This window comes from Balaenoptera borealis (genome assembly GCF_965194805.1).
Source record: "Balaenoptera borealis genome assembly, chromosome: 14".
Classification (NCBI taxonomy): Eukaryota; Metazoa; Chordata; class Mammalia; order Artiodactyla; family Balaenopteridae; genus Balaenoptera; species Balaenoptera borealis.
In genome coordinates, this window is record NC_138875.1 from 24,994,266 (window position 1) to 25,021,032 (window position 26,767).

The 26,767-nt window shown below is 50.7% G+C and overlaps 1 protein-coding gene across 13 annotated transcripts in view; it reads right to left on the reverse strand.

The window, feature by feature from the left end:
* The window catches only part of CTIF (cap binding complex dependent translation initiation factor), a 302,947-nt gene that overhangs the window by 218,209 nt on the left and 57,971 nt on the right, over nucleotides 1-26,767 (reverse strand). For 10 of the 13 annotated variants that reach the window (XM_082354569.1, XM_082354577.1, XM_082354567.1 and 7 more), the window contains 2 exons: nucleotides 12,590-12,790; nucleotides 8,088-8,135 (listed from right to left, as the gene is read on the reverse strand). In XM_082354569.1, coding sequence (XP_082210695.1) covers nucleotides 8,088-8,135; nucleotides 12,590-12,769 — 228 coding nt within the window. In that variant the 5' untranslated portion in view covers nucleotides 12,770-12,790. Of the gene's footprint in view, nucleotides 1-8,087; nucleotides 8,136-12,589; nucleotides 12,791-26,767 lie in introns of those variants that run through there. The other 3 variants (XM_082354573.1, XM_082354571.1, XM_082354570.1) reach the window with 1 other exon arrangement.

Below are 26,767 nucleotides of genomic sequence, written 5' to 3' on the forward strand. Positions count from 1 at the left end.
CCAATGGGAGACAGGAAGAGATAGAAGCCATGGTGTTTCTCCATCTCTCTATGCTTCAGGCAGCATTACCAGCAATGACTGGGTCTTCTTCAAGGCTCCAGCCTCACCAGATAGGCCCTCTGTGCACGACCCCTAACGCTGGGCTCTGGCAATACCATCTCCTCCCTTTGTGCCTCAGGCCTAGAGGTGGTAATGGCTTCTTGTGGTTGTTTAGTTTCTCAGCTCTTTTATTATCTGGGTAACCAACTCCCTGGGTTAAATCCCCTCTGTCTGGATATTTGTAGTCTCAAAGCATCTCTGCAAAGATATTTATTAAGTTATAGGAGAAAAAAAGGGAAAAATGAGAAATCTATCAGACACCACCTTAAACCAAGTGATCAAGGATAATATCATCTGTAATAAAACATATTACCACCGTGGACTTCCCAGCATAATGCCCTGAGAAGGGCCATGTCATTCCTGAGGTGTTCTTGCCAAAAATGCACAATCTCAATATGATCATGAGAGAATATCAGGCAACCCAAACTGATGACTTTCCAAAAAATAAATGACCAATACTCTTCAAAAGTGTCAAGGTTGTAGGGATAAGAAAAGACCACGGGAGTGTCTCAGGTTGGAGGAGAATAAGAAAGCATGACAATTAGATGCAAATTTGAATCTTGGAACAGAAAAAGGACATTAGTAGATAAACTGGTGATATTCAAATAAAGTCTCATTGTACCAATGTTAATTTCTTAGTTCTGATCATTGTACTATGGTTATGTAAGATATTCATATTAGGGGACAGGTACATGGGAACACCCTATACTATTTTTGCACCTCTGCTATGAGTTAAAAGTAACTTCAAAATAAAAAGTAATCCAGGGACTTCCCTGGTGGTCCACTGGTTAAGATTCTGTGCTTCCACTGAAGGGGGCACGGGTTGGATCCCTGGTCAGGGAACTAAGATCTCACAGGCCGCATGGCACAGCCAAAAAAAAAAAAAAAAGTAATCCACATATGTATATATGTGTTTATATATATATATTTGTAAACTATTTGAACTACTATAAAAACAATCCCTCTGCTTTACTGCTTTCTATACTTGAGTGGCTTCTCCTTTCCTGGTTGGAGCCTGGTTGACAGTGGGGAGGATGGTCAAGGCATGCAGTGACTACCGGCCGGGAGAGAACTAGATCCTGCCCTTCTCGTCCCATCCCAGCACAGCCTTGCAGAGTAAGGCTTCCTCCAGTGGGGCATCCCAAACACTGCAACCCCAGCTGCGTACTGCTGATGTGACATCTCGCAGAGAGGTGACTTGAGGGTGGGCACACCTCCTCCTGGGGTCAGCGTGGTCCCACCGTGGTCCCCGCGTGGTCCCCGGCAGGGGGGGGATGGGAAGCAACACGGGCTGCTCCTGACGAGCGGGCACAGAGGGGCAGCCGAGGCTTCGTGCACAGCCACGTGCCACCTCAGCCCCCTGGCTAGGCTTTCCCGGAGCGATTCCAAGCTCCGATGAGACTGCTGTGCTTGGTCAAAGGTCATCCTTAACTTTACACTGGCTGACCTTCCTGAGCACCTTTGGTGTGGGACCTGCCACCGGTGCTCCCTTCACAGGAGGGGTGAGATGTCCAGTAACAGTAACGCAGGGAGGGCGAGGGTGAAGCTGAGAAGGGACAGTGTGTGCTCTCGGAGGGATTCCTAGGCAAGGAAAGCACTTGAGGCCGGACCCCTGGAGAAGAGTGAGCCCAAGTGTGGACATGGCAGGGGAACACTGGCCAGCTCAGGGGTAGAGGGTAGCAAGCAGGACTCTCCCACTAAGCGGTCAGAGACTCCTCCTGGGTGGAGTGAGGCCGAAGGCTTCTGTTAGGGGAGGGCGTCATCAGAGCTGTGTCAGAACAGGCTGAACTGGCCCGGAGTGTGGGTGTGGGGAACCCACTGGTCGGGAAGCTAGAGGCCGACATGCAGGTTTCCACCGGGAGAGCAGGCAGAGACAGAAATGAAGAAGTGGCTCTGAGGGCATCACACAGTTAAGCAGTGAACAGAGGGCTGATGTGTTTAGGAAAGCTAGCAAGATAGGAAAGTCCACAGAAACCCACCCCACAGAGCCAGCCATGGCCCCCAGGGAAAGCTTTTCGGGCAGGGAGTGTGGTCCAGCTGGGTCCTGCTTTCCTGACCCCCGGGGAGGAATTAAATGTGAGCCACTGCAGTTCTCCCAGGAAGTTGTACCACTGGGCCCATGCGGCATCCAACCCCCCAGCCACATCCGCTCTCTGCTGCTGCCTGACCCTGCAAGCCCCTGGGAGCTCTCCCTTCCCTGTTCAAAGCTCCTCCCCGCTGCTGGGATTCCTGGGATTCCGCTGCCCACGCTGTCTTCTCTCTCCTTAGGCTGCAGCCACCACCTCCTCCCTCCCCTCTGCCTTTTCTGAGCTACCGCCTAGAAAATTCTCCAGACACAGGCCTTCCGGGAACCCGTCCTTATCTGTACGAGATGATTCCAGAACAAGAGAAAGGGCCCCCTTGGGGAGCAATCTCCTCGGCCCTGCCCCTGTGCCTGGTCCAGCCAGGGCATTTCTCCTTTGAGGTGAAGGGTTTACAGCTGGGAGCATGTTCTCTGGGGGGTAAGGTGGCCCCTCCTGAAAAGGTCGTTGAACACAAAGAGGCAGGAAAAGTGGGAAATCTGTATGTACGGGAACAACGAACATGGAATTCACAAGAGTGGTTTTGGGTCTTCACCATAACCGCTATAATTTATTTCTTAATTTAAAAAGATGAAACAAAGATGGCACAGGGTTAAGGTTTAACAAACAGGAGTACAGATGCTTAGTCTGTACTCAAAACAGATGCTTATTCTATTATTCTCTGCTTCTATCGGTACACTTTAAATACTTCATGCTGAAAGAATTAAAATCTTATTATCAGTCATTTGCACCCCAGGATGGACAGTATTTTTGGAGCAGACTTGATGGAGGACAGAGGAAGCCACTGAAAGCTGAGGGAGGAGGAGCGAAAAGGGAAAAGCCCCAGGCTGGGGGAGGCTGAAAGTGCTAAGGATACACCGCCCCCTTGGGTGGTGTCTGAAGTCCCCGGGGCTCGCCCCTTCTAGACATCAAAGTGTATCAAGGCCAGAGCCAAACCATCAGGCTGAATCAGCACAGGAGGAGAGGAAGAGATCAACTGATAAAACCGCATCCATAAACAAACAGATGTGCAAATGGGAACTTAGTATGTGATAAGGACAATGTTTCACATCAGGGGAAAGGAGAGACCATCAATAAACACAGGGACTAGTCATGCTCAGAAAAAAAATTAAAAAATAAAAAATAAACACAGGGACTGAGACAACCACAGAGCCAGCGAGGAAAAAAATGACCCTAGAATCTGCCTCCCAGTACCGCGGACAACACATTCCAAGTTGGTTAAAATCCAAGATACAAGTTTTAAACTCCATCAAAGTCTAAAATTTTGTGTGACAAAAGAAATCACAAACACAATTAAAGACAAGTGAGAGGCCACTTGCAACATGTGTAACAAAGGACTCAACCCCAGAAAATATAAAGATTTCATTTAATCCAGGAACTATTCTAAGACTGCTACTTACATTAACATTTATTCCACATAGATCCCAAGGCCCATGTATTACCCCCACTTTGCAAATATGGAATTTTCGGCATAGCATGGTTATGTAACTGAGCCAGGGTTACACAGCCAAAAAGTAGCAGAATGAGTAAAGGGGATAAATAGGTATTAATTCAAAGAGCCAGTCAAAATGTTGGAAACTCAATGTGATGTATGGTCTTGCATTAGATGTTGAACCAGAAATTTTTTATTGTAGTAAAATATACATAATTTACCATTTTAAATATTTTTAAGTGTACAATTCAGTGGCATGAAGTACATTCACACTGCTGTACAACCATCACCACCATCCAGCACTCCAGCTCCATCCGTCTCCAGCACTTTTTCATCCCAAACTGAAACTGTCCCCCTCAAACACTAACTCCCCATCCCCCCTCCTCCAAGCCCCTGATAACAACCATTCTGCTTTCATTCTCTATGAATTTGACTCTTCTACATGCCTCATAGAAGTGAGATCATACAGTACTCGTCCTTTTGTGTCTGGTTTATTTCTCTTGTCATAAAAGTCCTCAGGGTTCATCCATGTTGTAGCACGTGACAGGATTTCCTTTATTTTAAGCCTCAATAATATTCCTCTATGTATGGACCACATTTTGTCCATTCAATCATCCACTGATGGACACTGGGTTTGCTTCCACGTTTTGGCTATTGTGAATAATGTTGCTATGAACATGTTGTACAGGTATCAGGTCAAGCTCTTGCTTTCAGTTCTTTTGGGTCTATACCCAGAAGTAGAATTGCTGGATCATATAGTAATTCTATGTTTAATTTTTTGAGGAGCCTAGAATTTTTTTTTAACTTTTGCTATAAAGGATATTATTGAGAAAACTGGTGAAATAAAAGGTCTATAGATTAAATAATAGTACTGTGTCAATGTTTATTTCCTATACTGTAATTATAAGAGAATGTCCTTTTTATGGTGGAGCAATATTCCATTGTATATATGTGCCACATCTTCTTTATCCATTCATTTGTCGATAACTGATTCACTTTGTTATAAAGCAGAAACTAACACACCATTGTAAAGCAATTATATTCCAATAAAGATGTTAAAAATAAATTAATTAATTAATTAATAAAATAAAATAAAATACCATTAAAAAAAAAAGAATGTCCTTGTTCTTAGGAAACACACAGTGAAGTGTTTACAGATAAAGGGAAAATCTCTCTATATACAGAATCTATTGATCAATTGATTGATCTATCTATCGAGAGACAAGAGAAAGAATATAAATGTGGTAAGATATTAACACTGGAGAATCTGGGTGAAGGATATGCAGGAATTCTTTGTCCTATTATTATAATTTTTATGTACATCTGAAATTATTTCAAAGTGAAAAATTACTTAAAAAGCCATCTTATCCACGGCTTCTTAATCAAGGGGGTGCCAGGACCACCCAGGGGGGCGATTCGAAGGTCTAGTGGGAACCACTGCTCTCACCCAACATCCTCTTTTCCTGGTGAAGGGCCTGAGAGGAGATGGGGACAGCCTAAAGATGGGAGCTTCTCAAAGTGAGGCGCTTGTTCGACTGCTGCCTCTGTGCTGGCACAAGGGCTTACTGACCAGGAGAGGGGGAAGAGAGGAGGTGGGAGCAGAGACGGGCTGGCAGCTCACACTCTCCTCCACAGTGATACTCCAGGAAAAACTTGTGTGTGAGGGGGAGGGGATGCTGCCCAAGGGCTGAGATTTGAGAGAGGGAGAAAGGCTTCTTGCTCCGATCTTAAGACAAACAAACTAACTAACAAGAAACCCAAACAACTTTCCTGTTGTGGAGGCAGCTTAACGCAGTGATTAGGAGCCTGAGTTCTTGAAGCAGCGAATATGAGTTCATATTCCTGCTCTATCTTTTACTCTATCACCTTGGGAAAGTCTCTTCCTCCCTCAGACTGTTTCCCCCAAGCTGTAATAATGACAGAAACTGCCATAGCAGAGGTTAAGCGTATGGCACCTGGAGCAAGATCATCTGGTTCAAACCTCACACTGTGTGACCTTAGGCAGCAAATTCAACCTCTCTGTGCCTCTGTTTCCTCCCATGTATGCTGGCAACAGTAACAGCATCTTCTTCATAGCATTGTTACGTAGAGTAAATGAGCTACATGGACACCCCTCCGTGTCCTTTGGTAGCTCCTCCTCATGGCCCCAACCTTAGAGCTCAATCCTTGACCCTCTTGTCTAAGCTCCCCCACTCCTTGGGCTTAAAATGCCACCCACATGCTGCTATTTACAAATGTGAATCTCCAGGTCATTCCCCTCCTCTGAATGCCACTTTGTACATCTAACTGCTTGATCAACACCTCTGCTAAGACATCCAATACTATCTTAAAACTTTCACATCCAAAACCTGAACTCTTGACCTTTGTTCCCCCAATGCTGCTCGTCCAGCGTCTTCCATCTCATTTCTGGAAAGTTTGTCCTTCTATAGGCTCAGGCTATTGTCAAGGTCATTCATTAGAAAATCATGTTATCTGTGCCTTAAAGTATGAGAATCTGACCACTTCTCACCACCTTCACGGTGCCACACAGCTCCAATTCACCATCACCTGTGACCCTGACCAACCAAGGACTTCCTGGTTCCCCTGCTTCCTTTCCGCCTGGCCCCTTGCTATAACCTATTCTCCACACAGCACCCAGAGTGGTCCAGTTTAACCAGTGATACCGTGTCCCTCCTCTGCTCAAAACCTCCCGGCGTCTCACCGACGAGGCCCCACAGACCTGGCTCTTTGCTCCCCACCAGACTGGCCCCAAAGCTGTTCATCAAAGTGGGGTACACTCCCACACCAGAGCTGTGTCCTCAATATCCCCTCTGCCTGGAAGGCTGGTTCCTAAGCGGCCTCAACTCTCACCTTCTTCAAATCTTTGCTCAAAAGTCTTAAGTAAACCTTTCAAACAGCCCATCACCCCGCCCCGTCTTGCCTCCTTCATGTGTATCACCTTCTAACATCTATTTTCTTCTTTGTCTATCACCTGTCTTTCTCCAACTGAAAGTAAGAGCTAGGAGGACAGGGATATGGTCCATTCTGTTCATGACTTTATCCCAGAGCCTAGAATGGGGCCTGAATTAATCATTCTTAGCTCTAATTATATTTCACTATTTAGCCAACAGTAACTGGCAGGTTTAAACAATTATACTTTATGCCAAAACCACCAAATAATGTGTAGGAAACCATGCTAAATGAATGAGCAAGCTAAAAGTGACATGTATGCTAGAAGCTCAACTCTTGAAAGGTATATTAAGAAAAAATAATACACAAAAATTACACTAGTTTTTATCATAAAATTATGGTGGGGGTTTCCCTGGTGGTGCAGTGGTTAAGAATCTACCCGCCAATGCAGGGGACACTGGTTTGATCTCTGGTCTGGGAAGATCCCACACACCGCGGAGCAACTAAGCCCGTGCGCCACAACTACTGAGCCTGTGCTCTAGAGCCCGCGAGCCACAACTACTGAGCCTGTACACCTAGAGCCCGTGCTCTGCAACGAGAGAAGCCACCGCAGTGAGAAGCCCGCACACCGCAACAAAGAGTAGCCCCCGCTCACCACAACTAGAGAGAAAGCCCGTGCACAGCAGTGAAGACCCAACGCAGCCAAAAATAAATAAATAAAATTTAAAAAATAAAGAGCTAAAAACATTTTAAAAAAAGAAAGAAAAATTCTTCCTTTAAAAAAATTATGGTGGGTTTCTTTCTCTGTTTTCTGATTGTCTCTGTTTTTCCAATTGTTGCTTTAAAAGTAAAATAAAAATTTAACCTATTAAAAAATTGGCTGGTAATCAGACTAAAAAGTGCTCAACCTCGCTAAAAATTGAGGAAATGCAAATTAAAGTGACAAAAGACCATTTGTCCCAATACACTGGTGGTCCTGTGAATAATGCAACAGGCGTTTTGGAGAGCAATTTGGCAATAGCTATTAAAATTGATTCTACGTCTCAGCATCCACCTAAAGAAACAGTTTTATATGTGCAGGAGGAGGCATGTTCAGAAGCATTCACTGAAATAGCTTGTATTTCCAGGGGAAAGTTTGGAAATAATCCAAATGCCCAGCAATAGGTAAATGGTTAAACAATGGGACATCCATACTATGGGCTATTGTGCAGCCATTAAACAGAACACAGCAGATGTACAAGCCTGGAGGAATCCCTAGGGCATACAGCCATGGGAAAAAGGTGAGTTATTGAACAACATATTCACCAGCTATGATATATGATTTTGAAATAATATATTTCTGTAAGTCATATTTTACATACGACACACATGTAAAAGCATTGAGAAGGTGAGGAAGTTAACTCATCATTCCAATGGGAGGTAGGGTAAGACAGTGGAATGAGGACGTAACTAATTAGCATTTGAATTCTTATGTACCATGAGAATATATGCATACAGTACTTGTGTAATGAAAAATAAATTATTTTTTTAAATAAGGAGAAGAATGAGTCCCCACATTCACACCCCACAGGTCCCCTTAAACTCACTTCTTCTGTTAAGCCTTTCATAGGTGGTCCACCATTGATCGCTTCCTCCTATGAGCAAAGATGACAGGGAAAAAGGATTCAAAGGACAGGAGGAAATGAGGGAATGGGATAAAAGAGGGATGAGGGAGCAGTGAACAGGGAAGGCAGAATGTAAGGAAAAATGTGAAGAGAAAGAGAAGGGAAAAGCATTGTGAGAAAGCGACATCATGCCAATCTGAATCCATCCTACATATCTGCATGGTCGCATCTCTCTGTAAGGTCTCTGTGCATGAGACAAAACCCAGGACTTCCAAGTGCCTGAGAGCATCAAAAAGAACTACAGGAAGTTCTCTTCACCCTCACTGGCTCTTCATTTGACTTGCTAACAAGAATTTAGTGTAAAACACGCTTTCATTAAATGTATCCACTCTTTACAATGGCCCTACGTTCTACCCTTCCAAGGGAAGGCAGCTGGACATGGAGGGGTAGGAAGGCAGTCAGACAAGTCCACCTGTGGCTGTGGTCGTCAACCTGAGCAGAACATCAGAGTCACGTGGGGGCTGATGAGATGCCAATGCCCAGGCCCCTCCTCATTCCACTCAACTCTGGGGTGGGATCTGTCCAAGCTCCAGAGCAATTCCAACATGCAGCCAGAGTTGTGAACACTGCGTTAAAGCTCGCTGATGATCCACAAAACCATCCGCTAACATCAGAAGTGCCAAACTTCCCCACTGATAACATCCCAATCTCCTCCACAAAAGGTTAATGGTCAATGAGATTTGGAACCCTAATTCTCATTCCACAGGGGGAAAAATATACTATCTTCCCAACAGCCTGTTAGTCACAGCCTGTGCCGAGCATGGAACCAAAAGTAGGTGGGCAAGGGGTGGGCACCAGGTCTCTGCTCAGCCACCACCAAGCAGTGGGGTTTGGCCATTTTCCATCTCTGTGTCTCAGTCTTTCCTTCTGCAGAATAGGGCTATAATCCCCCTCCTCCCAAGGACAGAGTGAGGGCAACTCTCAGAATGTGCCTCTGGGGACTTGGAATCCACTGGAGGACAGGCACTTCTGAAATGTGTGGGTGTGGGTGAGGGTGTAATTTTAAATTGGTATCCCAAACATGCTGGGAAACTTAGAACATACATTCTCTTCGTTACTCATGTAGGAAAAAAAGGACACTTTTCTGTCTCTCTCTGTTTCTTCTCTCTCTCTCTCCCATTCATCCATCCATCCATCCATCCGTCCATCCATCCATCCATTTTTCTTTCTAGTTATTGATGGGGGAGGGGTGGGGGAGAACACAACTTTACAAGCATCATGAGGTATTTTCTTCCTGAGTGTCAACTGCCATCTCTCAGATCCTAAAAAATGACCTCACTCACTGAAAAGCAACATTCTTCTCCACTCCCTCAAGTTTTCTCAAGGTTTCCAAGATTCTTAACAATTTTCTCTCCCAGAAACATCAAAACACCACCACAGACAGGCAGCCCAGGACATTCTCTGAGGTTTTTTATTTTTGTTTTTGTCTTTGGCTTCCATTTAAAATAGTCATCAGATTAAATAAAAACAAGCAAAAGTGCTTTAGCAGAAAGATTTCCTGTAAAGCTGTGTCAATAGAGATTATATTTTTTTAAAGAAGTGTGTTATAATAACACATCTAACACTGGCCTTGCTTAGAGTTGCCACAGCTGCCCCCTCCTCTGGAGTCTTGACCCCAGCTGTATTTGGGTTGCGGGGGTAGTTGGTGGGAGCAGGATTGAAACATGTCCCCCTCGGCCACCTGCACACAGGCGGGTCCTGGGATCCTGCCAGGTGTTCGCATTCTCCCAGGAAACCTCAGGGAATACAGAAAGTTTAAGGAATGCATCTAGATGGTACAAGTGTTTTCCACACTCTGCCTCAAGCCAACATCTGTTTAACAGCCCACCCAGATGTGGACATCCAAGCGTGGTTAGGTCCAACCTATCCCAGGAGCAGGAGCCGGGAGTGCAGGGCCCAGATTGAGGGCACTTCTCCATCTGCTCTACATCCTGAAAGCTCACCTGTCCCCACAGGGGGCTCAGAGGCGCTGGGAGGGCCCCTCCTTCCAAAATTCTCCCTGATGGTTGCTCTGGGAACAGAAATCCTATCACTCACAAAGCATTCCTCTGGGGTGAAGCTTCACAGCTTCCTGGGACCCTCGTCCTGTAAGAGCCCATTTCACCTGAAGGAAATATTGAGGGATGCCCTGCTGGAGGCCACCAGAGTCCACTCAGTGGGGGAGGCAGGCAGCACACGTCAGGCTAGCCCCACGCACCCGTCCACAGGGCCCGAGTCGAGGCCAAGCCCTCTCACCTACTCAAGGCCATTGCTCCAGCAAGCGGCCCCTCTGCCCTGGACCACTCCCATCCATGCACAGCTCATTGTTAATGCTCCTGTTGTGACCTCGCTTCGCCCCAGAACCACATGCCTCTCCCCTTTAGAGCGAAACTCCTGTAACACAGGGAGGACCTGCACTGCATTATCCTCCCATCTCAAACCCATCTCCTTGACCTTCACCCCCACCACTGGACCGTCACCCCTCCCATCAGGGTCGCCAACGGCCCCAGTGGCTCCTTTAGGTTATTCTCACTCCTCCTGCCAAATGCCCTGCAGCAGCAGTCAGCCCACCCCCCACACCCTCGAAACACATCCTCCCCAGGGCTTCCAGCACCCAACTCTCACATGAATTTCCTCCTACCTCACTGCCAACCCCTCTTGGTCTCTTTTGCTGGTTCCCCTCACATCCCTGCTTTCTAAATGTAGGCAGACCCCAGGACTCAGCCCTTGTACATCTGGTCTACCTGACCCCACTGCCTCATGGAAGCATCTCTTCTGCTCTCCCTCTTTCTCTCTCTGCTCCAGCCACACCGGCCTCCCTGCTGCCCCTGGAATAACTCTGCCAGCTCAGGCCTTTGCACGTGCTGTCCCCTCTGCCTGGACTGCCCCTTCCCCAGACATCTGCAAGTTCACCTCTCCACCTCCTTCGGTGACATCTTCCTTGACATCCCATTTAAAATTGCAAATCCCTCCTGACCTTCATCACTCCCCACTCCATTTTCCTGATTTATTTTTCCCCACAGCAGTTGCCATCCACCACTGGGATAAGTTCCACGAGGGCTGAGCTTTTCATCTCTTTCACTCATTCCCAGGTACCCAGTCCTAGGACAGTGCCAGACACCGAGCAGGTGCTCAATACACACTTGTAGAATGAATACTGAACAGATTACAGGCTCACACTACCTGTGATTTTAGAACTTCAAGAACGCCAAGGAAAGCATCGATTTCTCTCTCAGGGCAGATCTTGCCTTCCCTACCCTCCAATGGGGATAAGGTGTGGACCAGCAAGGCTTCACAGTTTCCCAGGTCCACTCCTGGTCCTGAGTTCCAGGAAAGCCACAGGTTCATTCTGGCTTTCTAAAAAGCTGGAGGGTCTGGATCTTCTGTCCACCCAGATAGCGAGCCAGCCAGTTGCACTTGGCTTTTCTCCAAAGCAGGGCACCCATGTCAACTTCTCTACTTGATAGAGGAGCCCCAGGCTTGAGGGGGACAAGTACAAGAGGTGGACACTGGGCCCCAGACCCTGAGAAGAAGAGACCCTCCCGAGCCTCTGGGTGCAGACAACACTCTGCCCCTCTGTAGTTTTGGAGCCTCTTATCACTTTTGACCTTCCAACATTCCTGAGGCAGCGGGATCATCCCCACTCACCAGATAAGAAAGCCAAGCCTCAGAGAAGTTGAGGGGTTTGCCTGAGGTCACACAGGCAGCTAGTAGCAAATCTGGAACAAACTCTTGAACAAATATCTACTGAGAATTTACCATGTTCAGCAAAGATGCATGTGACATGGTCACTTCCCTTAATGGTTCACATTCTACTCAAGACAACTCAAAACTTCCAAATCTCGACCCACAGTCTTTCAGCCGAGTTCACCTTCTACCCAAGATCAGGGCTGCCACAGACTGACCAGGAGCAGGGAGGCCAACCTGAGAGTCTGGTCTGAAGGCTTCATGTATGTAACGAGGTCTGGCACACAGGGCCCTGGATGACCGCCTGAGAGACTCGATTCTTTGGCGCCAACAACGGCCTGTATTCGACATCAGAGGAAATATTCACGAGTGATAGACTTTTGATTGTGTGCCTTTTGGATAAGCTACAACCGTCAGGTCTCTTTTAGAACATGAGCTTGTGAAGAACAGGGAGCAGTGCCTAGCACAGCGGGGGCTCAGTAAACGAGTGTTCCATGAACGGTGAGTCTGGCTGGGCCGCAGCTGCCCAGCGGGGTAGGACGGGGTAGAGGTGGGTCAGAGGGGCTGGGAGCACACAGCCAGGGGCCTCCTGCCTGGATCCCACGCTCTGCTGGGTGCGGCCATCCACACCTTGGCAACCTAGGGCCAGGCCATCAGATGCTGCCTGGAATTAGGGTCCCTTACCCTTATTACCCCACTTCGAGCTTGCCGAGGCCCCGTACCTGACCAGGCCCTGCCCCCTCCCGGGCAGTGCTCACCTGGGAGATGTGGGACTGCGTCTTCTCACTCTCGCCGTCCCCCTCCGTCTTGTCGGCCAGCAGCCCCTGCACCTGGTACTCAAGCACGTAGCTGTCGATGAACCGCTCAAGCTCCTCGATCTCCTGGGAGCGGCTGCTCCCGGCCTCGGAGGAGGCCGATGCTGCTGAGGAGTTCTCCATCCCTCCACTCAGGGGCCTGGGCTGCGGGGTACAGAGAACATATGGGCTCTGTGAGACACAGCTGGAGGCAGAGATGGTGACCCCACTTGAGAACTCCTCCCCCGTCCAGAAGCATTCCCTCATCCAGACTGCCGTCTTGGTCTCCCAACATCCTGAGAAGTCAGTGGGGCGCCAGCTCGCCTTTAGTGTCAAGAGGATGCTGTGATCCCTCCTGCGTGGGGAAGGAGACTCAGGCCCAGAGAAGGCAGGTAATTTGCCTAATCGGCCAACACAGTAACTCATGCGATGTTGAGCGTTAGTCCACACCCGGACCTTACCACCCAGGAAAAAGCGGAATATGGACCCAGTCTACAAGTCCAACCTTACTTCCCAACTTGGAGTTAACAAAATCCACCACAAAGCAGAATAAAACAGACCACAGGCTTCTACGTCTCTGACCCCAGCATTGAGATGTACGGGGGTCCCCAGACACAAACCCTCTAAGGGGCCTGGGCCTCTAAGAAATACCTCCTTCTAAAGAGACATTTTCTCTTTGGACGCCAGGCTATCCCTAAGTTAGGTGAAGACTGTAGGCCTTAACATGATCTTGCAGCCCTGTTAATGGTGCATCTACTGGGACACACGCTACACTCAGTCTGTAAGGACGTGACTGGCTTTTAATGATACAATGTGAAAGGCAAGGTGGGTTGTCTGGGAGGGTGTGGCCCAGCCATGGTCCTCTGTAGGAGAATGACTCCCTCTTCAGCCCTCAGGCCCTCTCCCTGGGGGGCCTGGCATAATGTGACCATCGTTCCAGGGATAGCTGTTAAAGTCCACCAATAGAACTGCTGTCCCTCCCCAACTAGACCGGGTTAACCCAGCCGCTGCAGGGGCCCAGGCCTGCAGGGACACCTCCACTGTCCACGCTTGCTCCCAAAGCTCCCCCCCCCCGCCCGCACCGATCCACCTGGAAGTTGGGAAAGCTAGAACCATTCTCACCACTAGGTCCCTTCCCACCAGGGACCCTCCCCCTTCCTCTGGACAGGCTCTAGGGCCTGATGGGAAAGGGCTTCAAAGCTTGTCTGGTGTCCCTTCCATTGTCTGGAAATCAGTGCTCTCCACAGGGAAGCCCATTCAGCAGAGGAAGCAGAGGCTGCACATGGCTTCACCATCAGAACTAGCACAACAGTCTTCTACCCAACCACCACCATTAGATACACAAAGACCCACATAACGTATGAACGGGGCTCTGAGACCACAGAGGGCTGCGGGCACCTAGAACAGTACTGTGGACAATAAAGGCAACATCCCAGTATTTTCAAAGGAACACTTGCATTTCAAAACCTCGGATTACTGAGAGCTTTTTTAGGACACAGTTATTCACCAATAATTAAGGGCTTGTTGCATTTTTAACGGTAATGAATCCAAAACAGCGCAAGGAATGGCCTGCTGGGTTCCAGAAATGCTGCTGAGACTGTGAATGCTGACTCCCTCACACCCTCGCCAGGCTCCCTGGAGTCTGTGTGGACCATGGGGGGGGAAGAACTCCCTGGGGAGACACACATTCTCCAGCTGGTTTCCTGACTCAGGTTTTGGCTTTCGGCTGCTGCATGAGACCCAGCCTCCCTTGGACCCCAGGCCAGCTGTAGCGGGTGTGCGCTGGGCTCCTGAGCTCAGTGGCCTTAGGACTCATGGATTTGTCCGCCTGCCCCAGAGGGAGGAGTCTGAGGTTTCAGGCTTGGGTGAGGGAAGCCAGGTGTGGAGGCCTGGGTGGCCGTGAGTGTACAGGTAGTTTGCTCAGATTGAAATAAGCATGCCTAGTGGTGCAGGGCCACAGGAGGGGGTAGGGGTGGGGATGTCCAACGCCCCTTCCTGCACCTGCCGTTCAAGGCCTACAGTGGCCTTACATCCCTCCCACCACCAACATCCACCTGCTCCGATGGCTGCCTGTGCTTCCCTCCAGCCCCCTGGCCACTCTGCTCCTCGTCCCAGGTACAAGCCGTGTGTGGCAGGTAGACCCCCTAAGAGGGTCCTGAGTGTACATCTTCCCCCAGCTACTCAATCAAACATTAATCTAGGAACTCCTGGGAAGGGATTTTGCAAATATAATTAAACTCCAAATCAGCAGACTTGAAGAGAGGAAGAGTATTCATGAGGGCCTGATCCAATCACACGAGCCCCCTAAATCTGCGGCTGGAGGTAGAGACAGTGTTGCTGGCCTGAAGAAGGAGGGGTGTGGGCAAGGATCATGGGCGGCCTCTAGAGGTTGAGAGCAATGCCTGGTCAACGACCCACAAGGGAAAGGTGTTTCCGTCCTACAACTGCAGGAAGTAAATTCTCCAACAATCAATGAGCTTGGGTTCAGATTTCGTCCCCCAGAGCCTCCAGACCAGAACTCAGTCTGGCCGACACCTTGATTTCAGCCTTCTGCTATACCAAGCAGGACTTCCGACTTCCAGAACTGTGAGACGATAAACGGGCATCGTTTAAAGCCACTAAGTTTGTAGCAATTTGTTACACGGCAATAAACCACTAACACATGATGCTTTTACTTCTCTGTGCTTTCGCTCACACTATGTCCCTCACCCAGAGTCACTTTCCCCTTCCCTCCACCTGCCAGATCTCGGGGTCCTAACACTCACGGAGTGCTAGAACCTTAAAGCCAACAGGTAATTAGCCCAACGGGCAATTAGCTTTAATAGCGGCCAGTGGGCAAAGGATTCACCCAGCCTCGGCCTAGGGGCATGGATACGGCAACCCCTAATAGCAGGAAAGGCCAATGTGTACTGAGCGTGTATCGTGGGCCAGGCACTCTCCTCAGCACTCCATATGCCTTCGTCCACTTACCCCTCACCATAGCTCTGTGTAATCGATATAATTATACTCCTTAGAAGAGAAAACTGAGTTTCAGAGAGGTTAAGTAACTGGCTCAAGTTCTCACGGCAGAGCTCCAGGTCCGGTGCCTCCCCATTGCCTCTTCATCCCGCCTCCTGGCAACCTGCTCAGGCCCTCAGGACATCTCCCACTTCGCCTTTCCCCACTGCCCTTTGAAAGCCCAGGGAATCCCTCAAGTGCTGTGTGTGGTGTGTGTGTGTGTGTGTGTGTGTGTGTGTGTGTGTGTGTGTGTGTTTGTGTGCATGCGTGCGCGCGTCTTAACCCCCACTGGGCTGCAGGCTCTAGAGAGCTGGGCCCCGTGCCTAGCTCAGTGCAGGATCCTGGGCAGACGGGCGGCCTCAGGGGGATGGGATAAGGCTGGTGTCCAGAGAGGGCTGAAAAGGAGCCGCCTGCAGAAAAAAGGCAGTATCTAAGGCCGCGCCTATTATTCCTCGAAGACTTAAGATCTTATCACAGGCTTCTGGCACACGTCACGGGTACAGGCAGAGGGCTGGCTTCTGTAGGAGCTAGACAGGAGCGTTTCCAGGAGGCTCGGCCTGCAGCAGCAGCCTCCGTCCTGCTCTGCTGGCCGCTCCCAGGCTCTTGCGGGTCTGTCACGGGGCCACACCACCGTCCTGTCAGGGAGCCCGGGGGCAGAAATCACCCCTCACTGGCTCACTGAGGAAAGAGACAGGCATTGAGACACATTCCCAGCCTGGAGAATTTCGGTGCCCAGAGGGAAAAGGAGCATGTCCCACACTGGTCACTTGCCTTGGAGGCCCCCTCCTGCTGCAGTCACTGCTGCCCAGTCAGATTCACACATGTAGCCTGACAGCACCTCCCCTCCGCTGCCCTGAGCGCCTTCGGCCCAGGGCCCCTCTGACACACACCAGCACTACCTGCAGGCACCCACCTGGCACCTGGTCCCTGCATCCTAGAAGTGGGAGGAGCTAACAGCCCCTGGGGCAGCCCTGGACGGGGACAAACACTCCCTCCTGGTCTCTGAGATAACAATGGAGGCGGCTTCCTCATGGTCCCTCAGCGGGTCCCAGTGGATTGGGCCCAGCTGCCCACAGTGGTGACCAGATCCATGATGCCCCTTTGCCAGCTCTCCCTCCTTCCGTGTTACTCTCCTCAGGGACTCCTGTTCTTGGGCTCATTTCTACATTCTAGAATGAGCCCCAACCAGGGTTCAGGTCCCTCCTTCAGTAGAAGAGACCCAAGCTTTATCTCTTTAGCAGAGAAGAGGGAGGAGGGAGAGAGGGAGTGCAGCTACATTATCCATCTCCTTGGCTATCAGCCGGGCACTCAATCCCCCAGTTTCTATAGGGGTAAAATACATATGACACAAAACGTACCATTGTAACCATTTTCAAGTGTACAACTCAGTAGCGTTAAGCACATTCACAATGTTGTGTGAGCATCACCGCTACCTATTTCCAGAACGTTTTCATCATTCCAAACAGAAACCCTGCGCCCATCAAACAACTCCCCATCCCCCATCGCAGCCCCTGGCAACCACTCTACTTTCTGTCTCTTCTGAATTTGGCTCTTCGACGTACCTCATTTTGGTGGCATCATACAATATCTACCCTTTTGTGATTGGCTTATTTCACTTATAATGTTTTCAAGATTCATGCATGTTGTAGAATGTGTCACAATTTCACACCTTTTTACGGCTGAATAATACACTGTGTTACAATCATATACTGTATGTATGAACTACATTTTGTTCATCCATTCATCCATCAGTGGACATTCGGGTTGTTCCCACCTTTGGCTACTGTGATTAATGCTGCTATGAACATGGGTGTATAAGTATCTGTTTGAGTCCCTGTTTGCAATTCTTTGGGGTATAAGCTTAGAAGTTCCACCGCATTTTTAAGGTAAAAAGAGTGAGGAGGCACAGAGTAAACTTTCAGGCTGGTGGAGACACAGGGAAATAAAGGGATGCTTTCCTCCAGGACTTGTTCTGCTCCCTTCCTGCCTGTGCTTTGGGGTCTCCTCCTGGCTCCGTTTCTCATTCACAGGAAGATCAGGATGGGAAACCCCCAAACAGCTGGGACGCTGGCTAAGCTGAGAGCCAGCAAGAGGAGCTTAGGTTTTAATGAACAGTGAAAGTGATAAGGGGGATGGGACCAGAGGAGGAAGAAAGAGAGGAGAGGGTGGAAGAGGAGAAGAGACACCTCCCCCGGCTGCAGCCATCCAGGATGCAGCATGCAGAGCTGAGTCCAGATCCCAGGAACACACCCTGCAGCCTTCCTGGCTCCCCTCCTCGCCCCGTCCTGCCCCCATTCCCTGCCAGGTGATGGATGCCGAGGAACAAAAAGGCAGACAGCAGGAGTGGGAGAAGCGCTGAGGCCGCACTTTGCTGTAAAGGGCAGGCAGCCCAGAGCCTGCAGGCGGGAGGGCGGGGCCTGGGTGGGCACAGCGGAAGGAGGGGCACGGAGGGGCTGAGGCTGCAGAGCGGTGTGGCTTCCTTGGGAAACCAGCACTCAGCAAAGGTGCTTCAGCTGACACGGCGGGCTCTGCCCGAGGTCAGGAATCTCGCTCCCCCCATCCTCTGGGCCTGCCCGCCTTTCATGTCGTGGGGCTCACAGCGCTACATCAGGGGCCCAGGGTCTGGAGGAAAAGGTAGGGCCCAGAGACAAGAAGCTGGAACCGTCCCAGCCCTCTCAACATCCTTTCCCGCCCGCCCAGTGACAAAAGGCATTAGCAGCTGTAAATTTAGCCAATCCCTTTAAGAACAGCCAGGAGTTAGAGGCATATCACCTCCTCCCCGAATCCGCAGGACCAATTCCATGACCTGCCAACCAGATGAGACTCTTCTGTTTCGCTGCCTGCTAGCTCTTCCCTGGGGAATCCGTCATTCCGGGTCCTGAAAGGGCAGCCCCGCGCCCCTCACCCTTCCTCAGACCCTTTCCCCTCAGGCCCTCAGCACACAACTCAGCTGGGACCTCAGAGAGGAAGCCCAGGGCTCATTTTTCGGCGTTCCGTAGGGGCCCGGCCACCTGGCCCGCAGGCCGGCTGCGGGGAGCTGTGCAGTGCGGTAGGGGGCTCGCTCTGGGCTCCTGAGCTCAGTGGCCTGGGGACTCATGGGTCTGTCCGTCCAGCCCGGGAGGACAGCAACTCCACAGATGGATACAGGCACATCTGAGCTGTAGGTGGGCGGCAGGGCCCTGCCAGTCAGCGGCGCTCCCCTGGTGGTGAATCGCCTCCACCCACCACGTCTCCACCAGCACGGCCTCACTCCCCCAGCCCGGACCCCCTCCAGCAGTCGCTCCTGGTGACCGTTACACACAAGGCCCGCCCTTCTCCCCTTCCCTCGCCAACGCAGTGCTGGCAACTGCCACCCACACCCAGAGCCTGCAGGAGGGCTCTCTCCTTTGTGTCAGGCAGCCCCCAGGGCAGGGCAGGGCCGGGCCAGGCCTCCCACTTCCAGTGTGGGAGGAGAGAGGCCAGCTGCCAGGGGAGGAGGACACCCACAGCCCTCCCTGAGGAAGCCATGGGAACCCCCTTCACAACGTCCTGCAGCCAACCTACCCCTCTGAGTTTGGCCCATGCCTCACCTCCTGCATAAACAGGACTCAGGCAGAACGCCTTTCCCCCCAACCTGCGGCCCTCAGGCTCGGCCACTCGTGTCAGTGCTGGCCTGGGGACTCTGGGCCACGCTGGTGTTCGCCAAAGAAAGCAGGGGGATTCAGGGGAGGCCTCTGTGTACAGGAGCCTCAGGCCTCCAAACACCAGAAGTAGAAAAGTTTAGAAACACTCAGAGCTGGAGGCGACCTCACAAATCAGCATCGTTTACCGTCTCAGGAGTCAGGACACCAGGTGTCCTCTACATGTCTGACACCGGTGTAACCCTCTGTTACTCAAACATCAGATGGGGGTTAGCTAGGGCGGTGTTTTTCAAACTGCAGGTCTCGGCGGTTTAGCGGCTGCAAAATAAACTTAGTGTAAGGCAAACTCATGATCTCAGCATTAAAATTATACAACTAAGTTGAAAATTCCAGTGAGTTAACACACATTGTAAGTGGAACAATTGTTTCATGGAACTTTTGTCTCATCTAAATACACCATGGAAATGTATTTCTTTCTGTGAGGCGTGGTCAAAAGAGTTTATGAAAAGTGGGCCAGAGCAGTGCTTCCCAAACTTTCCTGTGTGCGGCGATCACAGGCAATCTTGTTAAAATGCAGATTCGGATTCAGTGGATCCCAGGTGGGGCCTGAGAGGCTGCATTTCTAACAAGCTCCCAGCTGGTGATGTTGCTGCTGGTCAGAGGACCTGGCTTGGAATAGCCAAGATCTAGAAAACCTGTCACATCCCTTCTATCCATTATTCAGCTCTTCCACCCTGGTTGGAAAATGGCTGGATTCTCCATCCTGATCCTCTGGCCTGCTGGCCAGCTCCCTGGGAGAGGGGCAGTTTCTCTCATGGCCCACTTAGGGCCAGGCAGGACCTCGACAGGCTGAATTAATATTTATTTGTGGACCCTGGGATCACCCACCTCCACCCTGGGCTCTTGGCACCAGGAACACATAACAGCACTTGCTGAGTCCCACAGGGCCGAGCTGCGGGTCCAGACATACCCAGATGCTCTCAATAAGTTGGAGGGGCTTCTGAAATCTAAGCCTCGTGACCTCAGTGGATCTTAGAGAATCCAGCCCCTTTACTGAGCAGATGAGGACACTGGTGCCCAGAGAAGGGGAGGGTCTGCTGGGAGCCACTCGGATGCCTATGGATAGAGCCCACCCGTAATGCAGGTCCCCAAGCCCCTGAGAGTCTGCCATCCCCAGAGACCCCCTGCTGAGCTGAGTCACCTCTCCCCTCCCCCAGTGACTGCCAACGTCTCTGGACCCCAAGTGCAGTTCTGGGTTACAGTCATTAACATCAGACAGTTATTCCTAAATAACAGACAGCTCCCAAATCACTGCATCATTTTCACAACCTATTGAACCCTCACTCCATGCAGGGCCCTGGGCCAAGCCCTGTGGATCTTTCAGAGTTTCCATGGAGAGACCACTGGGCCCTGGCCTTGCCGCTGCCTCCCCAGAGCAGCCTCTAGGAGTAACTGAGGAGTTGGACTGGTTTTCACAGTGAGGGCTCAGGCCACTGTGAGCCAAGAAGACAGGAGAGACGCTGTGAACCCTTCTCTCCTCAGCATGCCCACCGTGGTAGCACCTGGAGAGGCACCTGAGAAGGGGGTCGCGGGGAGAGGGAGCGGGTGCACCCACAGCAGTCCCTGCACAGGACACACCCCATCAGATTCCAGTCTCCCGACTGGGACTTCCTCTGGAGAAAATATCCTGAAACAGTCACTCCCCCGACCTGCAGAGGCCTCCGCACCAGCAGACAAGCCCGGACCAATGAGTAGAAGGGCATCCAGGGTGGGCTCTTGAGGTCCAGCCCCTGCATTATCCCTGGACCTCCCTGCCGTCCATATCTGCCCTCCCCTCCAGCCCCCGGGGTCAACAGGAGCCTCCACCGGGCTCCAGGTCCAGAGTCCCCAGCTGCTCCCTTGGCTGAGCACAGGCTGCTTCCTGACACCTTCACACCCCCACCTCGTGCTGTCACCCAACTCTTATCCTGATCTTGAATTTTTTATGGGTTTTTATCTTGTCTTGACAAGACTTCATGGTCTTTGGGGGCCCCGCTTCATCCGATACCTCTCACCGTCCCAAGCCCTGACGGCAGGCGGGCCTCCAGCTCCCCAGACCCCTCACACCCAGTCCAGCGTGCTCCTTCCCCGAGAGTGGGCCTCCCCAGCTCCTCTGCCCACTGCTGCTGGGCCCAGGCTCTCCTCCAGCCCCCTCCCAGCTCTTAGAACACTACAGCCAAGGGTGCTGGGGGTGGACCTGTCCCATCCCCCGCTCCACCAGCCTCCAGGGTCACCTGGTCCCAGAACCAAGACTCCCACTTCTTCCCACCACATTCTAGAGCTTCCTTAAGGCAATTTACCTCAACAGGTACTGAGCACTTGCTGTATGTCGTGCCCCACGGGCTCGAGGGGGCAAGGAAGTCACAGGCCTCAGGGTCACTGGCTGGCCAGCCCCATCCTTGGCTGGAGTCAGGTGGCTTCCTCCCTTCCTCCTACTCCTAAGATAGGGAAACATGATGATTCTGGGTTCCAATGCTGGCTAAACCAAGCTCTGTAACCTTGGGCAGCCCGTTTCCTCATCTTTAAAGTAGTCTGATGATAAAAGTACCATCTCATAAAATGTTGGGAGGATTAAGTGAAAACGCATGAGAAGTGGAGCGTGTGGGCCCCACCATCAGCCTTGAAAAGCTTCTGAGTTGACGGACAAAGAGTGGAAACTCACTCGGAGAGTGCTGGGAACAGAGCCCAGAGGTGTCCTGCTCTGAACCCGGCGATGCACCTGGGAGAGCACCTCAGGTGAAGGCCACAAAGCTTCTCCAAGCCCGGTGGCCAGCACCCAGGCCTTCCTTCTCAGGTGACACTCTCTCTCCAGTGTCTCTCTCGGGGTAACCAGGGTCCCCAGTCACCTTGCTCCCTCCTGGCAACAGCTTCCTGAACCAACCCAGCTGGAGCAGTGACAGTACCAAGTGGTTTCAGAGACACTGGCGGGGGTCTCAGAAGCCTGTCCCTTGCGGGGCTGTGACCCTGTGGGCCTCACGGCTGGGAAGACAGAGCTGGCTCCGAGAACTGCATCCCTTCCCTCTCCCCTCCTCATCCTCCAGGACCCCTCGATCAAGCCCACCTCTGGACGCCACCCTGACTACCCCAGCTCACAGTGAGCCTGTCCCTCAGAACACCCACAGAAGCTGCTCACTGGGCCCCTCAGCCTCTGTCCCCTGCCACCTGGGATGACCAACTCCTCCCGCACAGAAGCATAACCACAAAGCAGAGACTGCAAATGCTCATTAGGGGCCATGTCAGGACCACAGTGTATTTCGTTTGGTCTGTCCGGTATTTTTTAAATATTCAAGCCAATTTTATAAACCAAAAGATTTCACGTAAAAATCCACATTTCTGATTTTCTTGAAAGACTGTGAGATCCAGCAATATTGGCCTGCCTCCCAACATTACAAGCGTCAGCTAGAGCTAAGCAGGGCTGATCCCTTCAGACAGGGCACGTGATCACCAGTTCTCCACAGACCCCAGTGCTCCCTAATGTCTCCCCACGGCCTACAGCCATCACTCTCACGCGGCTCCACTCACTCACATGTTACCGGCCTGGCCCTCACAGACATCTGCGTTTGAGACCCCCTCGCTACAAGAAAGAAACTGTAGATGGTCTATGACCACAAAAATGAGGAGTGGCCCTAAGAACTTGGAAATCAAGAACAAGGACTGTCCCCTGGGAGTTACAATGTGAAATCAGTACATGACAGTCCAAAATTGAAATATGCAAAGTCACTGCAAAGAGGGAGGTTTCCAGACCAGCAGGACACTACCCTAACCTGGCTGAAGACAGGCCACAGAGCTATTATAGGGAGACTGTGTCACTCTGCAGGGATTGGGCTGCACTGGAAACAAAGAAAATAGTCAAGCACAGAAGGCAGTGTACCCCCAAACTCTGTCCAGGGAAAGGGGTGCCCCTCCTGGGTGTCTTGAGGGGGGTCCAGGTAAAAGGACAGGGCTGTCCCACTGCTCCCTGTGATGCCTCCACCACACTCCAGCTCAGCCCTGAAGTGGTCTGAGGGGCTGCCTCCTTCCTCAGCTAAACTACAAGCTCTTAGAGGCCGAGGACGTGTCTGCTCTGCCCCTTGTGCCCTGGGAGCCAGACCTGAGCCCACTGTAGACTTTCAGTTAATCATTGAGTATTTGATGCTGGATTCCCAGAAATTAGAAAATGGACAGCAGGTAACTGATGCTCTGTCCCCTTGGTATTAACAGACAGGCAGGCGCTGGCTGCCGGTAGGCAGAGACGGGTGGCACGTTAGCAGCGGAATCAGCTAGTACAGTAGGCTGGGGGTGGACCCCTGTTTGGCTGAGTAGCCTGCATGTATCACACACAATGCTTGAGGCCCACAGGACAGCAACCACAGGAATCTCGAACTTGACCCAGTGCCCAGGCTCTTATCACTCTCCCTGCATTCCTCCAGGAACCACAGGCAGAACTGAACAGCAAGAGCCCGGGAGTGTAAAACCACGGAAAATGGAAGACCAGACCCCTGATTCCTGGAGTGGCCTCCAGGTCCAGAGCCAGCACACCCATGCTGCCCCTGCCTTTGTCTGGAGGACGCCAAGAGGGCTGCTCCTGCTCAGGGCCAGCTGCCTTTGACCTTTATTGAAGCAGGAAGGCAAACCATCAATACTGTATTCCCCACAGATCGCTGGTTTCCAAACTACTTTCCTCTAATACCATACGTATTTTTCAAATTAAATTATACACGGCTGCCCAGCTGCCCCCATATAGAAAAGATAACAGTCAGCATTTATTGAGCATTTACTATGTGCCAAACCCTGTGTTAAATGCTTGTCATATATTACTTTAATCCTCAAGACAATCCTATAATGTAGGCACCTTTTTGTCCCCACTGTACAAATTAGGAAACCGAGGCAGACAGGAATTGCCCAAGGTCATCTGGTAAGAGGCTGGCTGAGTCAGGACTTGAACCCAAACAGAGGGGCTCCAAGATACGGTTACTCTGATAAAACAGAAGCCAGGAGCCCAGAACTCCACCCACTCAACGTTCCCATCCTTGCCCAACATCCCCCATGAGCTGCTGTTCCCCACGGTCACTTCTGAAGTGGGCCCTGAACTGCTCCAGGTCAAGGCTTTGTGCCTTTCACAGGATAAGAGAGTAAGCTACCATCAGATATGAACTATTGAATCAGATGTGACATTATCTGTCCAGGCTTGGGAGGGGGACTCTGGGCCTCCTGCCCTTGGGTCTGCACAGCCCAGCACCACCCTGCCAGTCGCCTCTCAATCACCCTGTGTATGAGGGAGACAGGTGTGTGTCACCACCTCCCTCTTACACGTGGGGACCCTGAAGCAATGTGCCTGTGGCTTAGCGACAGGAGAGACTGCAACCCAGGCGTCCTGACTCCAGCCCCGGGCGTCTCCCCAGGACCAGCAGCAGCTCAGAGTCCCACTGCTTTGTGGCACGAGCCAATAAATCACTGACTGTTCCCAGCTTGTGCTGTGATGGGGCAGAAGCTCTGAGGGATGAAGAGGAAAGGGACTGGACGGAAGGGATGGAAGTCCTACGTGCTACAGGGACTTCTTCTGGAGAGAGGGGGCGGGAAAGCCAAGCTCTGCAGACCACAGACATCTGCTGGCTACGGCTGTTACCTTGTAGAACACGGAGCCCAACTACTGAGATCTCGGCCATGACAGCCGCACCAGAGATGAGGGCTGCTGGCCACGGCCATGTTGAAGGCTCAGGTACAGTAGTTTTCCTGGGGTTGGTTTCCCCCAAGTGTTTCTCTCTGGAACATGTTGAGGTCACATAATTAGGGAAATAGGCAGCCAGAAAATCTGACCTCCAGATCACTCCCATTGGAACCCACTAGAGTGTGTGTTCTTGCGGACGTGATCATTTTGTCTCTCCCATCAATATACTTCCAGGGCCTGGCACAAAGTAGGATTCCACAGAAGATGGAAGGAAGGACTGTGGGCTCCCGGTGGGAGGGCTTCTGTGACCTAGGAGCTCTCCCTGGGGGCTAGAGTGGGGCAGCTGCAGCAAGGACTCTCAGACGCAGCCAGATGCCTTGCAGAGAGAAGAGAGAACCCACTTGGTGGCAGATCACAGATGGCTGATCTTATTAGGCCATCACAGTCATTGGGCTCTATTTCCCATTATCCCTGCAGTTCATTTCCCTCACTAGAGTGTGGTAGCGGCAGATCACCTCTTTACGGGCACACAGCAGGAGCAGTCTGTAGCCAGTTACAGCCACAGGGAGCAGGCTGAGTGGTTAACTGGCAGATAATTAACTGAGAAATTCCCCACAGCCCTCTGCAAACTCTGCTGAGATGGGAGAAAGGGATATACAAAGCCAGAAAAGGGCCTCCATTGTCTCAACAGTCAATGGATTTCACTCCAGAATCCTGGGAGCTTAGAAGTAGAAAGGCCCTTACAAATGACTGAGTCAACTGTGGGTGAGGATGTGGAGAAATTAGAACCCTCATATGCTGATGGTGGGAATGAAAAATGATGCAGCTGCTTTGGACAACAGTCTGGTAGTCCCTCATATGATTACACATAGGGTTAATATAAGACCCAACAATTCTATTCCTATATATATATATAGGAGAAATGAAAATACATGTCCGTACAAAAACTTGTACGTAAATGTTTTTATTATTATTTTATTTATTTATTTATTTTTAACTTTTGGCTGCGTTGGGTCTTCATTGCTGCATGCAGGTTTTCTCTAGTTGCGGGGAGCGGGGTCTACTCTTCGTTGCGGTGTACGGGCTTCTCATTGCGGTGGCTTCTCTTGTTACGGAGCATGGGCTCTAGGCACATGGGCTTCAGTAGTTGTGGCACGCGGGCTCAGTAGCTGTGGCTGGCGGGCTCTAGAGTGCAGGCTCAGTAGTTGTGGAGCATGGGCTTAGTTGCTCTGCGGCATGTGGGATATTCCTGGACCAGGGCTCGAACCCGTGTCACCTGCATTGTCAGGCGGATTCTTAACCACTGTGCCACCAGGGAAGTCTAGTAGTATTACTAATAATAACAAAAACATGGAAACAACCCAAATGTCTGACAACTGATGAATAGATAAACAAAATGTGGTATATTCAGGCAATGGAATATTATTCGGTCATAAAAAATAATGAAGTCCTGATACATGCTACAGTGTGGATGAACCTTAAAAAAATTGTGCTAAGTGAAAGTCACAAAAGACCATGGATGACACAATTCCATTCTTACGAAATGTGCAGAATATGGAAATCTATAGGGACAGAAAGTAGGTTAGTGGGTGATTAGGGTACCCACTAATGTGCGGGTGAGGGGATGGAATAGGTGGGCAGGAGGGCAATAGTTAAAGGGTATGGGTTTCTTACTGAGGTGATGAAAGTGTTCTAAAATTGACTGTGGTTGCCCATATCTGTGATTATACTGAGAAGCATTTAATTGTAGACTTTAAATAGGTGAACTGTATGGTATGTGAATTATATCTCAATAAAGTCGCTTTAAAAACTAGTGTATTTACACAAGTTGGTCCCAAG